The sequence below is a fragment of the Carlito syrichta genome, unplaced genomic scaffold, assembly GCF_000164805.1.
Source record: "Carlito syrichta isolate Samal-C Ts95f unplaced genomic scaffold, Tarsius_syrichta-2.0.1 Scaffold313059, whole genome shotgun sequence".
Classification (NCBI taxonomy): domain Eukaryota; kingdom Metazoa; phylum Chordata; class Mammalia; order Primates; family Tarsiidae; genus Carlito; species Carlito syrichta.
Window position 1 is genome coordinate 18,654 of NW_007257155.1, and position 14,611 is coordinate 33,264.

At 45.1% G+C, this 14,611-nt stretch overlaps 1 protein-coding gene across 1 annotated transcript in view; it reads right to left on the reverse strand.

Moving 5' to 3' along the window:
• Window positions 1-14,611, reverse strand: part of LOC103272652 (ras guanyl-releasing protein 3-like) — a 79,739-nt gene that overhangs the window by 10,584 nt on the left and 54,544 nt on the right. The window contains 4 exon segments of the mRNA XM_021718611.1: window positions 7,968-8,243; window positions 10,957-11,073; window positions 12,020-12,193; window positions 13,611-13,758. Coding sequence (XP_021574286.1) covers window positions 7,968-8,243; window positions 10,957-11,073; window positions 12,020-12,193; window positions 13,611-13,758 — 715 coding nt within the window.

A 14,611-nucleotide genomic window follows, 5' to 3' on the forward strand; every position in this document is an offset into this window, starting at 1 on the left:
GCCCGTGGGTTCGAGACCCACCTGGGCAACTTGGCGAGACCTCATCTCTACAATAAAAATCAAAAAATTAGCCAGGTGTGGTAACGCACGCTAAGGATTTCACACATCAGGCCAATGTTGTTCTACCTGCACTTTCGTCACCTGAAGTGTCTTTTCTAAGCAGAATAAAATGGAAGTAGTTCCAGCTACTTGGAAAGCTGAGGCGGAAGGATCAACGGAGCCCAGCAGGTCGAGGCTGCGGTGGCCGGAAGTGGCCACTGTACTCCAGTCTGGGTGACAGAGTGAAACTCCAACTCAAAAAAAAAAAAAAAGAAAGAAAGAAAACACTCATCATGAAATGGGCAAATGCGTTGAAGGAATCTCCAAAAAGAAAAAAGAAAATCTGCTGAAGCCAAACACAGCCTCTCACAATGCTAGTTGGCCCACTGATGCCAATGGGTTCCTAGAACACTAATCTAGTAGGAGAAGCCAGTACTACAAGGGGTCCACCCTTCAAAAAGATAATTCCGCTTTTTGGGGTCCCCTCCTTGTATTATTATGATCAGGATGGATTTGTGGAGGAACTTGTGAACTGGGACTTAACGGGGAGGAGTTGGGTGAACAAAGAGGGAGAGGAAGTCCGGTGCAGGCAAGGACTACAGCTAAGACCAAGAGTGGAGCACGCAGACAAAACTTGAAAGCCTTCAAACGCTTGTTCCCACTCACCTGAAACATTGTCATGAGGCTGAAAATAAGACTATTCCCACCCACATCCTCCAAAGCTGGGACGCTCGCTGAATCACACCTCTCTCTCAGCCATGAAGGCGGCCAAGTGCTGGTTCCTTTCTTTGACCACTTAGGCATGAAACATTTTCCTCCAACATATTTTGTCTACAGACACATGCTTCGTGGGTTTAGGTGTGGAGGGAGTGGGGAGAGAAGGCAGGAGAAAGCAAGAGAAAACTCAAAGGAAAAGGATGCTTCCCAAGGGTTTCACTTTTTGCTCCACTTCCTTAAAAAAGCAGGCATCATAAAATTTCATTTTCCAATCATTCATTCACTCAGCAAATATTGGCCAATCATACACTATGCGGAGGGCTCATTCTAGTCACAGTTCTAGCCGCTACTGAAGACAGCATTGAAGCTAAGGATTTCACACATCAGGCCAATGTTGTTCTACCTGCACTTTCGTCACCTGAAGTGTCTTTTCTAAGCAGAATAAAATGGATGTTGTTGTACATCGGGTGTACAATTACGCTCTGGTGTCATTTCAGATCATGGAATTTCTGCTCACAAAGAACCAACATTGCACCCACCCTCCCTTGCAGCCATGGATCCTGCCTCCAGGGGTCTGCCTTTTTTTTTTTTTGAATTGGAGTCTCACTCTGTCGCCCAGACTGGAGTGCAGTGGCTGCTCCCGGCCACCGCAGCCTCACCCTGCTAGGCTTCGACGATCCTTCCGCCTCAGCCTTCCGAGTAGCCGGAATTACAGGCGCATGCTAACACGCCCGACTAATTTTTTGAATTATTATAGAGATGAGGTCTTGCCAAGTTGCCCAGACGGGTCTCAAACCCGCGGGCTCAGGTAATCCACTCACCTCAGCCTCCCAAAGCACAGGATTACAGGCTGAGCCACCGAGCCCGACTGGGATCTGCCTTTTTATAGAAAAGGAACCATCCACATGCCAGACTAGTACCTTTAGAAGCCAGCCTGTTATAAAGAGCAAATGCAGAAAAGGAACGTTTTGATAAAGACGCTGGCACCACCGTGTCTCATTTGAAAAACAGAGTCTTTTGTTTGATTTTAGTTTTAGTTTTAGGTTTTTTAAATGAATTTAATGTTAGCCTTATTATAATATAAGGTATCCCCATATATAATACTAGAAAAGTAAAGTTTTTCTGTATAAGCCTGAAAAAATATGACTTCCAAAGTAGTCAAGATGCTAAATCATCTGCCATTTAATTGGAGATTTCTTTATAGTGTATCAGATTTAGCACCCTCCTTGGCAGATTGAAGGTGGTTGTTGCCACTTTCTTCCTAAGGTACAACCATCTTTCAAATTATGGAAAAAAGAGTCTTTTTGTTTGTTTGTTTGTTTGTTTGTTTTGAGATGGAGTCTCCCTCTGTCACCCAGACTGGATTACAGTGGCATACTTGTGGCCACTGCAGTCTCAACTTGCTCAGCTCAGGCAATCCTTCCACCTCAACCTTCCAAGTAGCTGGAACTCCAGGCACGCACCACCATGCCCAGCTAATTTTTTGATGTATTGTAGTGACAAGCTCTCACCAAGTTGCCCAGGCTGGTCTCGAACCTGTGGGCTCAAGCAGTCCTCTCGTCTCCGCCTCCCAAAGGGCTGGGATTACAGGCATGAGCCATCATGCCGGGCAAGGAAAAAGAGTCTTTACAGATGCACTCAACATAGGGACCTGCCCTCCCTCCTAGCTCTGAGATAACAAAAATTTGTGATGGTAAGTGGGATCTGACACCAGTATTTTGGTTAGGGAAGCAATAGGGAGCGGTGTGGTCTGCGACTAAGGGGGATCACCACTGCTCGGCTGACAGTCCCTGCAATCAGCCTGACACTGGGTCTCGAGGGACCAGATCTTCTGATTTGTTCAGAGCAGCCAGAAATTTAGAGTTTTATATGAATTCTCCCAATTTTTGAACACTGGCAACTAACAACAAAAACATTTTATGATTCCACATGGGCCCAAAGAAAGGACGTCTGGCATAGGTAGGTGCCCATCACTGTGTAAATTCCACAACTGACAACCTTTCTGGGCTCCAAGCCCCATGAGAGCAGGTGGCACATCTACCACTTCTACCTCTGCCTCCCTGCCCAGTCAGCTTGCAGCCTCACCCTCTGAAGGTGACAAAATAAAGAGAAAAAGTCGGACCGGGCACGGAGGCTCACGCCTGTAATCCCAACATCTTGGGAGACCGAGGTTGGAGGATCACTTGAGGCCAGGAGTTTAAAATGGCCTAGATTTTGTCTCTACAAAAAAGTCAAAAAATAAGCCAGTGTGATAGCATGCATCTGAGGTCCCAGCTACTTGGGAGGCTGAGGTGGGAGGAAGATCCCAGAAGGTCGAGGCTGTGGTGAGTGGTGATCACGCCACTGAACTTCAGCCTGGGAGAAAAAGTAAGACCCTGACTCAAATAATAATAATGACGGCAGCTTGTCAATGGGATTTCACGAATGTTTGCTTCTGTCTAAACCATCTTGAGCCTGGTTGTTTCTGACACGTTCGATCTACTGTTTTGGGGTTGCTGCATTCACCGGCTGACCCCTTCAGCAGAGACGGCTGCAGATTTAGTCTCCAGGTTGAGGGGTCAACATTGGCTTGACCGTTTATTGCAAAATAAAACACACTTGGGCACCCAACTCCCCCACTCACCATTTTTGAAACTCTTCTTCTTTTTTTAAAAAATGAGACTGTAAAAATACAGGGGCTTTCCAATTATTTGCATGAACTCAGAATGGTAAAAGTAGCTGATGGGGCTAAAAATACCATGAAAAGATTCAGACTGTTTCGTATATCCCGAAACAGAAGCATCAGCTGGTTGGCCGGGCTCGGTGGCTCAGCCTGTCATCCCAGCACTTTGAGACCCTGAGGGTTCGAGACCAGGCCAGGTAACTCGGCGAGACCTCATCTCTATAATCAACCAAAAAAAAAAAAATTAGCCGGGCATGGTAGTACGCACCTGTAGTTCCAGGTATTTGGAAGGCTGAGGCAGAAGGATCGCCAGAGCCCAGCAGGTCGACACTGGGGTGGTCGTGAGTGGACCAATGCACTCCAGCCTGGGCGACGGAGTGAGACTCCAACTCAAAAAAACAAAAAAAATAAAAATAGCTCCTGGCTGCGTGAATTGGAATCTTAGGGGAAATGTCTTCTCCAGTCTTCCCAGAAAGGAGGAACAATCCTTCTTCACATTGTGGGTGACTTTTTCAAGGGGCCAAGGATACAATGATGAAAATGACATATTCCCCGCCCCTTAGATTTTGTCTCTCAATGACTCCTTTCACTCCACAACCATGAAGAGGGAGAGAGGTTCTGATTAATTTTTAGAGATGTGAAATAAAGTAAATTAGCAATTTGTTCCCATCAGCGAGCAAATGTTCGTTCAGGACAAACCATCTGAGAGAGAGAACCCCGCCCCTTACCCCCAATGGTTGGGGAGCTGAAGTTTGCAAGCCTCTTGTTGCTTCTTTTGTGAAAAAAGGAAGGAACAGCCGGGCTCGGTGGCTCAGCCTGTAATCCCATGCCTTTGGGAGGCTGAGGTGAGTGGATTGCCTGAGCCCTTGCGTTCGAGACCCGCCTGGGCAACTTGGCAAGACCTCATCTCTACCATAAATCAAAAATCAGCCGGGCGTGGTAGCGTGCGCCTGTAATTCCGGCTACTCGGAAGTCTGAGGCAGAAGGATCGCCGGAGCCCAGTAGGCGAGGCTGCGGTGGCCGGGAGCGGCCACTGCACTCCAGCCTGGGTGACAGAGTGAGACTCCAACTCAAAAAAAAAAAAAGGAAGGAACAGGGGCGATGTGACACTCACTGCCCTGCCTAGGCCGCATCACAGAGTATTTGTGAGAATCTACCGAGGACATGTATGTGAAAGTTGCTGTGAAATCTGTAATCAACTAATATAGAAAGTTCAAGCATTACTATACCTCCTACTGCACAAAGTAGGCCCTTCATAATTGTTGATGAACTTGAGAGTTCTCTTTTTCTGTCCTCCAGGGCTCTCAGTCACATTTTGGTTACTTCACCTGAGCCATGTTTAGACAAAAGCAATGACTTCGGGCAAAACCTTGACTTAGAGCCTGGGGCAACACACACCATCCCTCCCAGTGCTGGCTTATGGAACCCTCAGAAGCACTCAGGCAGCTGTGGTTACTCACACGGCTCTAATCCAAACATGTATGTGACTCATAAAAAGCCAAGGCTAGGCACGGTGGCTCATGGCTATCATCCCAGCACTTGGGGAGGCCGAGGTGGGAGGATTACTGGAGCCTAGGCATTCGAGATCAGCCTGCAACATAGCAAGACTTCATCTCTATAAAAAATTAAAAAACTAGCCAGGTGTGGTAGCGCACAACTGTAGTCCCAGTTACTCAGGAGGCTGAGGCAGAAGGATCACCTGAGCCCAGAATGAAGCTATGGTGAGCTGTGATTGTGCCATTGCACACCTACCTGGGCAACAAAGTAAGACCTCAACTCAAAAAATAAAAAATAAAAAAACCAAAGTCAAGGCTAGTTAGCAAGGAGACTGATTAAGCAACAGCAGAGACAGGGCTGCAAGCAAGATCCTCCATCTAGGATTTTGCCAATACACCATGCTACACAACACTGTAGTTACTAAATACTATGCGTGGTGGCTTCTAAATGTTCCTTTAATTTGAGAAGCTGGGGACACTCTGGCCTCCTTTTTCTTTTTTCTCTTCTTCCCAGAAAAAGAAATTTTTTCTGAGTTTTTATTTCTAGTGTTCAGATTTTTCATTTGTGCCCCTAAAATGTTATCACAGAGCTTTCAATATTTCTTCTGTAAATATCTGTCTGTCATACGGTTGCTTGCTGCATTTACAACTGAAAATTAATTTCCCTACTCCATTATTATCTGTTATCTGGACAAGAACTTGCCCCAGGGTTGACACCTGCTTCATGAAGTTATGCGTGACATCGTGGTCAGCCTGGACACGAACACTTGGAACCTACGTGAGACCCACATGAAGACAGGTCCGCAGGCATCATCTGAGGGTCTGCAGTCTCACTGCAGCTCTGGTCAGTCAGTCATGGAAACAGATTTACATAGCAAATGTTTAGTAAATGCAGGTGCCTGCATGATTGTAGGTTGGGTGCTTCTCCCCCCAGTAGAGAATGCCTGTGTGTTTCCTCTTTGTTGCATAAACTCAACCCTAAGAGATCCGTATATCTGTATGTCAGTCATTTCTGCCTTATTCTAAGGGTGCAGCTAGCATTCATGCCTGCACGCAGAAGTCTATTTTTTGGTAAGCAATTACATGCTCTAGGAACAGTTTGCAAGAAGGCCTAGAAACCACGCTCACATTCCAAGGCAGCGGTCCCAGGGGATTCCGGCTCTCAGGGCTTGAGAGGAGTTTGTGGTTCCATTTTCCACGGTCATAAAAAACAACAAAAAAAGACAGTCAATTCAGTATGCTTCAGGGTCATCCACCCAAACAAAGGAGCTGCACCCCTCCTTGTTTAAGCAAGGGTGAGAGAATCTGGTTATGCTTCTCCTGCCAATGAGAAATGTTCTCCTGTGCACACCTGTGGTGCCCAAAAGTTCTAGGATCTGGAAACCAGCTAAACACATGCACACACACATGCACACACACAAAAAATAGCAGTGAGAGGTGAATTTCTTTTTCTTTCTTTTTTTTTTGAGTCAGGGTCTCTTTCTGTCTCCCAGGCTGGGGTACAATGGCATGATCATGGTACACCACAGCCTCAACCTCCTGGGCTCAGGCAATCCTCTGACCTCAGTCTCCTGTGTAACTGGGACTACAGGCACACACCACATACAGCAAAATTTTTTTTGGTAGGGATGAGGTCTTGTTATGTTGCCCAGTCTGGTCTCAAACTCCTGGGGTCAAACAATCCTCCCATCTCAGCCTCCCAAAGTGCTGGGATTACAGGCATGAGCCACTGTGACCAGCCAGAATTTTTTTTTTAGAAACAGGGTCTCATTATGCTGCCCATGCTGGTCTCAAACTCCTCCTGGCCTCAAGTGATCCTCCCACCTCAACCTCCCAAAGTGCTGGGCCTCCCAAAGTGCTGGGATTGCACACCAATTGCATACCACTTCTGGGTGCTGTGAATTTCTTGTATTATAAGCCACATCACTCTTAACAGCATTCAGATTATCTGCTGAGCTCCTAAATGTGCCAAGTGCTGTGAGCAGTACCAGGTGTATGATGAGTGAGGTCGGTAAACAGCAAGAATCTAAGGCAAAATGACACCTCTCATGGTCAAGGAAAATAGTGCAAAGGCAACACGTGGCAGAGACATTACTGCTTTGGAGAGAAAAGAATGTTCCAGAAAGGTAGAGGCTTTCAAAGTTTGTTTTTTTTTCTTCTTCTTCTTCTTTCTTAGAGGCAGGGTCTTGCTCTATTGTCCAGGCTGGAGTGCAGTGGTACACCCAAAGCTCACTGCAGTCTCAAACTCCCAGACTCAAGCAGTCCTCCCATCTCAGCCTCCTGAATAACTGAGACTACAGGTGTGCACCATCATGCCTGCTAATTAAAAAAAAAATCTGTAGAGATGGGAGTCTCACTATGTTGTCCAGGCTGGTCTTGAACCCCTGGGCTCAAGTCATCCTCCCACCTTGGCCTCCCAAAGTGCTGAGAGTACAGGCATGAGCCACCATGCCCAGCCCAGAGACATTTGAATTTGTACTGGCTACATGGCTGGATCTAGCCACAAGAACGTGCAGCGGCTGCAGTATCTCCTGGTGAGAAGACCAAGAAGGCCAGTATTCCTCCAAGCCGGGCATGTGTTGGAGAAGGTGTGGACAGACGAGACTGGGCTGACGGAGTCCTGCAGGACCTTGAAGGCCACTGGGAGCTCTCCCCTGGTGACTGGGACAGGTTGGAGGTGGGCACGGAGATCACAGAGGTGGTCTCTGCACTTCTCTAAGCTTCAGCTCAAAGCAGTGCTGTGAGGGTAAAGAGAGGCTGATGATCCGAGGACACACAGAGGGAGGTGACAAGGGGGATGAGTGTGATGAAGGAGAGTGAAGCTAAGGACAGCCTGAAGGCCTCGTTCTAAGAATTCCAGAAACAGAGAGTGTGGCCCTCCCGCCAAAGGGAAGTGTCTTTGCCCCTAGGTTATGGGTGTGGGATTCCCTTTCCCTCACACTTTGTGTTTTGTTCCTTTCTTCTGACCCCGAAACCAAGACTCCCCCAACGAATGGTGGCACACACCTCCCCCTGCCCCTGGAAGCACACACACGCGGTCCCTCGGAACTCACCGTAAGCAGGTTGATCAAGTCCATGTTGGGCTCTAAGTGGTGAGAGGCATTCTGCAGGGAGACCAGTTCACTCAGGGTCACGGAGAGCTGGTGCATTTTCACAATGTTCACTTTGTTTTCCTCCATCCAGTCTGGGAAAATGACGTGGACGGCTATCAAGTCTTTCAAGTGCACGCCAAGGATGGGGATTTTGAAGCCGTCGCAGTCGGCAAAGGCCTTGCGGTAATTGCAGTAATTGCCATTAGAGGAGACCAGCTCTGTCATTTCATTCCAGTTCTGGGAACAGATGCAAAAGCAGAATTTTCTCTTTTTTAAAAATATATTTTGTTTTAAAGATGTAGGGTACAATTCAGGATTAGGTATACAAGTGGGCATCGTACAGGTAAAGTTTGGGCCTCCCTTTGGTACCCACTTTGCCTGGTTTCAGATCAGGTACGCTTATTGATGTTGTGTTCCCCCAAACACCCCTCTCCAATCCTGGCAGTATCCCGCTACTGCCAACTCCTTTATTATATAGTATTATGGTAAATGTTCAGGGTCAGCTTATGAGTGAGAACATGTGATACTTTGTTCTTTGTTTCTGTGATAGATCACTGAGTATGATGGACTATAAATCCATCCAAGTTGCTGCGAAGTTCCTATGTTTGTCCATCTTTATGGCTGTGTAATATTAAAAGTGGAATTTCCAAACAGCCTTCGTTCTGTTCGCAGGCCCTGCAGCGTGTGGCTAGAGAATTCCTCAATTGTTGGGATAAGTCTCACTTGCACCAGCATGACGGCAGAGAAACATTAACCAAGAAAAAGGAAACTAGAAAAACGTACTAGACTGGCTAGGTGTCAGGCAGCTGCTTCTGCTCTCTGTCCTGCTATCAAATGGAAACAGCCTGCACCTGTCGACTCAGGAGGGATGCTGGGATGTGAAATGGCATTATGTACACATAAGTATTTTGGAATTCACGAAAATACTACAGTGCACAGATTCAAGCATATAACAATGTAAAAGTTCTTAGTTGGTTCAGGAAAGTTGCGATTCCAGATATTACTTGAGGTTAACCTGGGACAATAGGGGTAAGGAAAGTTGCCCTGAGGCATAAGATGGCTGTGGCTGGGGACCCAGAAGGGTAACCTCGAGCAAGTCACTTCACTCTTTTTGGCCTCTGCTTCCTTTTCTATAAGAAAGAGGAGTTCAAATAAATAATGTTTAAAGACACACTGGTGGTGGGTTCCAAGCCTCTATAAACCTCTATCGGATTCTTATTCTTCACAACATTTAAAGTTGGCTTTTTACTTGAAATTTAGTCCAAAACAAAAAGAAAACACTGACAGAATGAATCCCATCATACTTGGAATGAGACAGCATCGACAGTTAGATAGCAATGTTTCTACCGCTTCCTTCCTCTTGTTTGTAGGGACAGGCTAGTGTGGGTTCCTCCACAGACCCCCCAATACATCCCAATTCGGATGAGTCTACTCTTCCAAAGCAGCCTCGTGGGTCTCAGAGCCATTTCCATTCCCTGGACCAAGAAGGAGCTGTGATGTACCATCAGAGGAATGGCATCCCTCTGACTTGTGATTGGTTCAGGAAGTCAGTGCTCAACCAATCAGCACGTGGCACTCCTCCAGCACCTGCTATTGGTCCAGGGGTGGACATGAGCACTGAGATGGCTCAATCTGTCTAAACAGAAGGTCTTTAGGCAGATGGGGACAGGGTTGAAGTGAGAAGTCGTCCCTAACTTCAACTTTCATCACCAAGAGAACCGAATTTTCCTGTAGCTGCAGACAGCTCAATCAGGAGAGAAGCCAGTCTGATGAAACCAACCAACTAACCAACCAACCCCTGATACTTAAAGAAAGGCAGAGTGACTGAGTCAGAACTCAGGTAAGACTTTGCCTGGAGCCTGTACTAGCTCTGGGCTTCCAGGTATTTTCAATGATACCTTTCCTTATTGTTTAATCCATTTAGAAATATGACTCTCTTTTTCTTTTTAAACTCACAGCTGAAAGTGTCCTTGTGGACACAGCAAAGTATACTTTTACAAGAAAATCCTTCCATAAGGATGAAATGCTCCTGTTTGCTCAAGAAGGAAAATAATTATTACTGTAGTCTGAAAATAACTATGGCAGAAAAACTTGATTTGGGAAATGATCTTTTTTTTTAAATTCCTGACAACTCAGCTCTAAATTTGAGGATTTCTATACAAGGTCTATGTCTTCCCCTTCCTTTGTGTCTTCCAACGTGCTAAATACAGTGTTATAACTAGAATAGACATTCAGTGACTTTATTTCGGGAGGCAGGGTAGGAATTATTTCTATTTTATTCACTTTGTACTCTCTGTGTCTATCATAGTGCCATCACATAGTCTCATAGTAAGCACCAAATAACTGTATGTTGAATATTTACAACTACAATATGTTAGTGGTATGTCAAAGCATTCTTATTATTCTTTTCTTTTCTTTCTTTTTTTTTTTTTCTGAGCTGGGGTCTCACTCTGTTGCCCAGGCTGGAGTGCAGTGGCACGATCATGGCTCACCACAGCCTTGACCTCTTGCACAGCCTTGACCTCTTGTGCTCAGGCAATCTGTCCACCTCAGCTTCCCTAGTAACTGGGACCACAGACACATGCCACCATGCACAGCTTTTTTTTTTTTTTTCTGTAGAGACAAGGTCTCGCTATGTTACCCAGGCTGGTCTCGAACTCCTGCTCCAGCAATCTTCTCGCCTTGGCCTCCTAAAGTACTGGGATGACAGGTGTAAGCCACGACATCCAGCCCCACAGTACTCTTACTGGTACACTTACCACCATCTCTAACCTGTTTTTCAGGTTGACTCAGCTGGTGTGACTATTCCCTTTTAACTTTCTCCGCCAGGTGTAACCTACCCTTGGTTTAAGAGGAAAACATACCCATTCTGAGCAGCGTTTGTTAGGAGGATAGTAAACCTAAACAACTTAAAAAAATGATTTTTTTGAATCAATCAGATCCGCCGTACCTTTGTAACTTCTGAAGAAAGATGAGAATGGGTCTCTTTGAGGCGTGAAATGGAACTATGGCTCAGGCCTCCCACCACTGCCATCAGGGTGTTAAAGTTTTTGAGCTGAAGGAGCTTCTGCAATAAAAGTGTTGACATCAGTATTGTATAAGATCTTTAAGTTATTGTGAACTTTCCAAATTACAGATGAATTCATACACAATTTTAATAACAAAGAAAGGCCGGGCACAGTGGCTCAAGCCTGTAATCCCAGCACTTTGGGAGGCTGAGGCGAGAGGACTGCCTGAGCCCAGGGGTTCAAGACCAGCCTGGGCAACTTGGCGAGACCTCATCTCTACAAAAAATCAAAAACTTAGCTGGGCATGGTAGTTCCAGCTACTTGGAAGGCTGAGGCAGAAGGGTTGCCAGAGCCCAGCAGGTTGAGGCTGTGGTGACCGTGAGCATGCCACTGCACTCCAGCCTGGGCGCCAGAGTGAGACTTTGACTCAAAAAAAAAAAAAAAGCCTGGCCTCAGTGACTCAGCCTGTCTTCCCAGCACTTTTGAAGGCTGAGGCTAGTGGATTGCCTTGAGCCTGTGGGTTCGAGACCAGCCCAGACAACTTGGTGAGACCTTCTCTCTACAATAAATTAAAAGTTAGCTGGGCATGATAGCCCACACCTGAAGTTCCAGCTACCTGGAAGGCTGAGGCGAAAGGATCACTAGAGCCCAGCAGGTCGATGCTGGGGTGGCGGTGAGTGTGCCACTGCACTCCAACCTGGGCGACAGAGTGAGACTCCAACTCAAAAACAAAACAAAACAAAAAAAAAAAAAAACAAGGAAAAATAACATCAATGTAGCTCAAACAGAATCCATCAGAAAAACATACAATTACTTCACAGAAAGCTATATTAAGTTCTTCTAAGCATGGTTTTTTGAAAGCAGTCTTCTCGCATGAGAGAAATAGAATTTGTTCATTAGACATCAGTGAATAGTTTAATTGATGCCCTTGAATTGTGAACACCAAATTTCCTCAGTGGATGAATATCCAGAACCCAAGAACCCTATTCTCATCACCAGACATACCTTTGCAACATTTATAAACTTGGTGATGACTTCCGCCCTTTGTTGGGGTGTGGGTTTGCTAAGAACCATCAACTGGACCCACTTAGAAATTCCATTAAATAAAGCAATCGATCTCTCCAAGGTCGGGTTGTCCTCCAAGCAGCCGTGAATGACATAGCTTTGGTAATCCGTGAACTAGTAATGGAAGATTCAGAGATTCTGAATTATCATGAGCCTTTGCAAAATCAGAAACTAGAATGTTGCATAGAAAAGGCAGGATAGTGTTTCATAACAACGTCACGATTTCTTTCGTTTCATACTTAAAATGGCATCCTACAAGTTTGAATACACATATGCCTTGAACATGTTATTTTGCTGCATTTCAAACCCCCCCACCACCACACACACAGACATAGACTATTACACATCTCAGTATTGGTGGGGGTAGGAGGGGCCAAGACTCAAAGTCATAGTCTAGTGAATCTCAAATCTATTGGATCATGAAATCCACCTAGGGCGTTTGTTAACACCCAAGACTTAAAGGACCAGGATCACCAGCAGATGAATGCATGGTGGTGAGTCCAATGATCAGGCGGGTTACCCATACAGTGACATAGAATAAAGAAGAAGGACTGAACATGAATATAATGATTTTACACTAGAATCATTCTGCAAAGTTGTTTCAAGAAAAAGATCAGAAAAAAATATCCATCGCAGTAAGGCAGCTCTTTAGCAAAAGAGACACATTTCCAGAAAGTTCGCATGGCCATCGTCAAATACACATGAGCCTTCTTTCATAGAAAGCAGGGATTCCCTCCCATGGCCTGCCTGCAGGAAATCACTAGGGTTCTCTCCAAATGGGATTACTTAGTGACAGAAGCAGTCTTTCAGAAGTTCTTGCTTCCAACCAAGATGGTCTTCTTTGCAAGCAATAATGTAATTCATTCCCTGACATCTTGGAAAAGGAGGAGTGACTTCCTCAGAGCTCTGTGAGACAAAGCAGAGCAACTGGCTGATGGTGAACCCATGTGGAAATGTTATCTTAGCAGGAGGGTAGTGAGTAGGCAGCTAAGAAGAGACCACAATCCGGAGGAAGAAAAGAAATAGAAGGCACAAGGCCCTATCAAGACGCGTAGGCAAGAAAAGTTTAATTCAGGAAAAGAAACAACCTGATTTTGAGATTCTCCTTAAAGCCCACAATTCCTATTTTTCAACTTATACCCATAAATAGGCATTTCTACAAAGACCAACCTAAACAAATATCCCCCCCCACAAATGAAAAGTCTAGCAAAACATTCACTTGAGAGAAGTCAATGGAGTGAAATCAACCTTGAATGGTTAAATCTCCACTGAGTATTTAGAAAAATCATACTTTAATCCTATGAAAGGAGACATTGAAAAGAGCGACAGAAATATAGCTCCTGGGCCGTAAAATAAAGACAGGCTAATATTTATCTTTGGTTAAAAGGGATTGTTCCTGTGAATTAAGGGCACTTTTCCAGCAGAGCACAGTGAGAGAAGCTGCCAGCAGTTCAGAGTATGAAAATGCAGCTCTTGGGAAAGTTGGCATGGTGTTTGTTATCCTTGGAAGAATAAATGTCAAGTTTCTTACTGAGATCCTTCTAAAAGATTTATGCTCCAGAAAAGTGAGGTGCTCAGCCAATTCAATAGGCTCCAGATGGTCAAACAGCAGACAGGCTTTTCCTTTCTTGGACACTTTTTTCCTCTGAGTGACTCTTCTCATCCAGTCATAGGAAGGACTATAAAAGAAAAGAATCTGATCAATGTGCTGAAAGCCCATTTCATTCAATGGAAGTTATTAACCTACTGACTCTGGAGCTTCTTGGCCTGTTTCCAGGAGCTGGTGCAAAATACATGCCCCAGCTTTTGTATTTGAAGAGCACATCACTGACCAGTTGCCAATAGAACAAAAACTTCGAGTTGTTTTTCCATACAGGGTGAATTTTGCACAGATCCATCCAGAATCCCTTACGTAGGTTCCTTGTAACCATCAGGTCTGGATCATGATGGAGGGGTCAGGGGTAAGTATATAAATTTGGGAGTTAATCAGCAAACAGATGGTGATTTAAGGCACATGGAAACCACCAGACCTGTGGTTCTCCCGCTTCAGTATCGCGTGATGTATCTGAAAAGATTGTTATAAAGACAGAGGCTTGGACCTGTTCTGATTTACTAGGAATGAACTTGAATAATATGTATTTTCAACAAGCATCCTTGATGATTCCAGGATCATTCAGTGTCGATCATTCTTAAAGAATCAGCCTAGGGAAATAGAATACAAATGCCTAGCACGCAAGAACATACATTTGCAAGATGGATAACCATACTGAAGATCATCAGATAGTTTTCTGTGTGCAAAGTCAGCTGGTTGGTATGAAGCTAGCTCATTGCACCAAGTTCCTAATAACTGAGCTAAACAGCTCATGGCACAGCTATAGCCAGCAACCATCAGGTTGCTGTTCTGAGGACAACCTCAGAAACACCGAGGTGCAGAGCTTCTCAAACTTGAACAAGCATTTGAATCACCTGGGAATCTTTATTTATTTATTTATTTATTTATTTATTTATTTATTTATTTATTTGAGTTGGAGT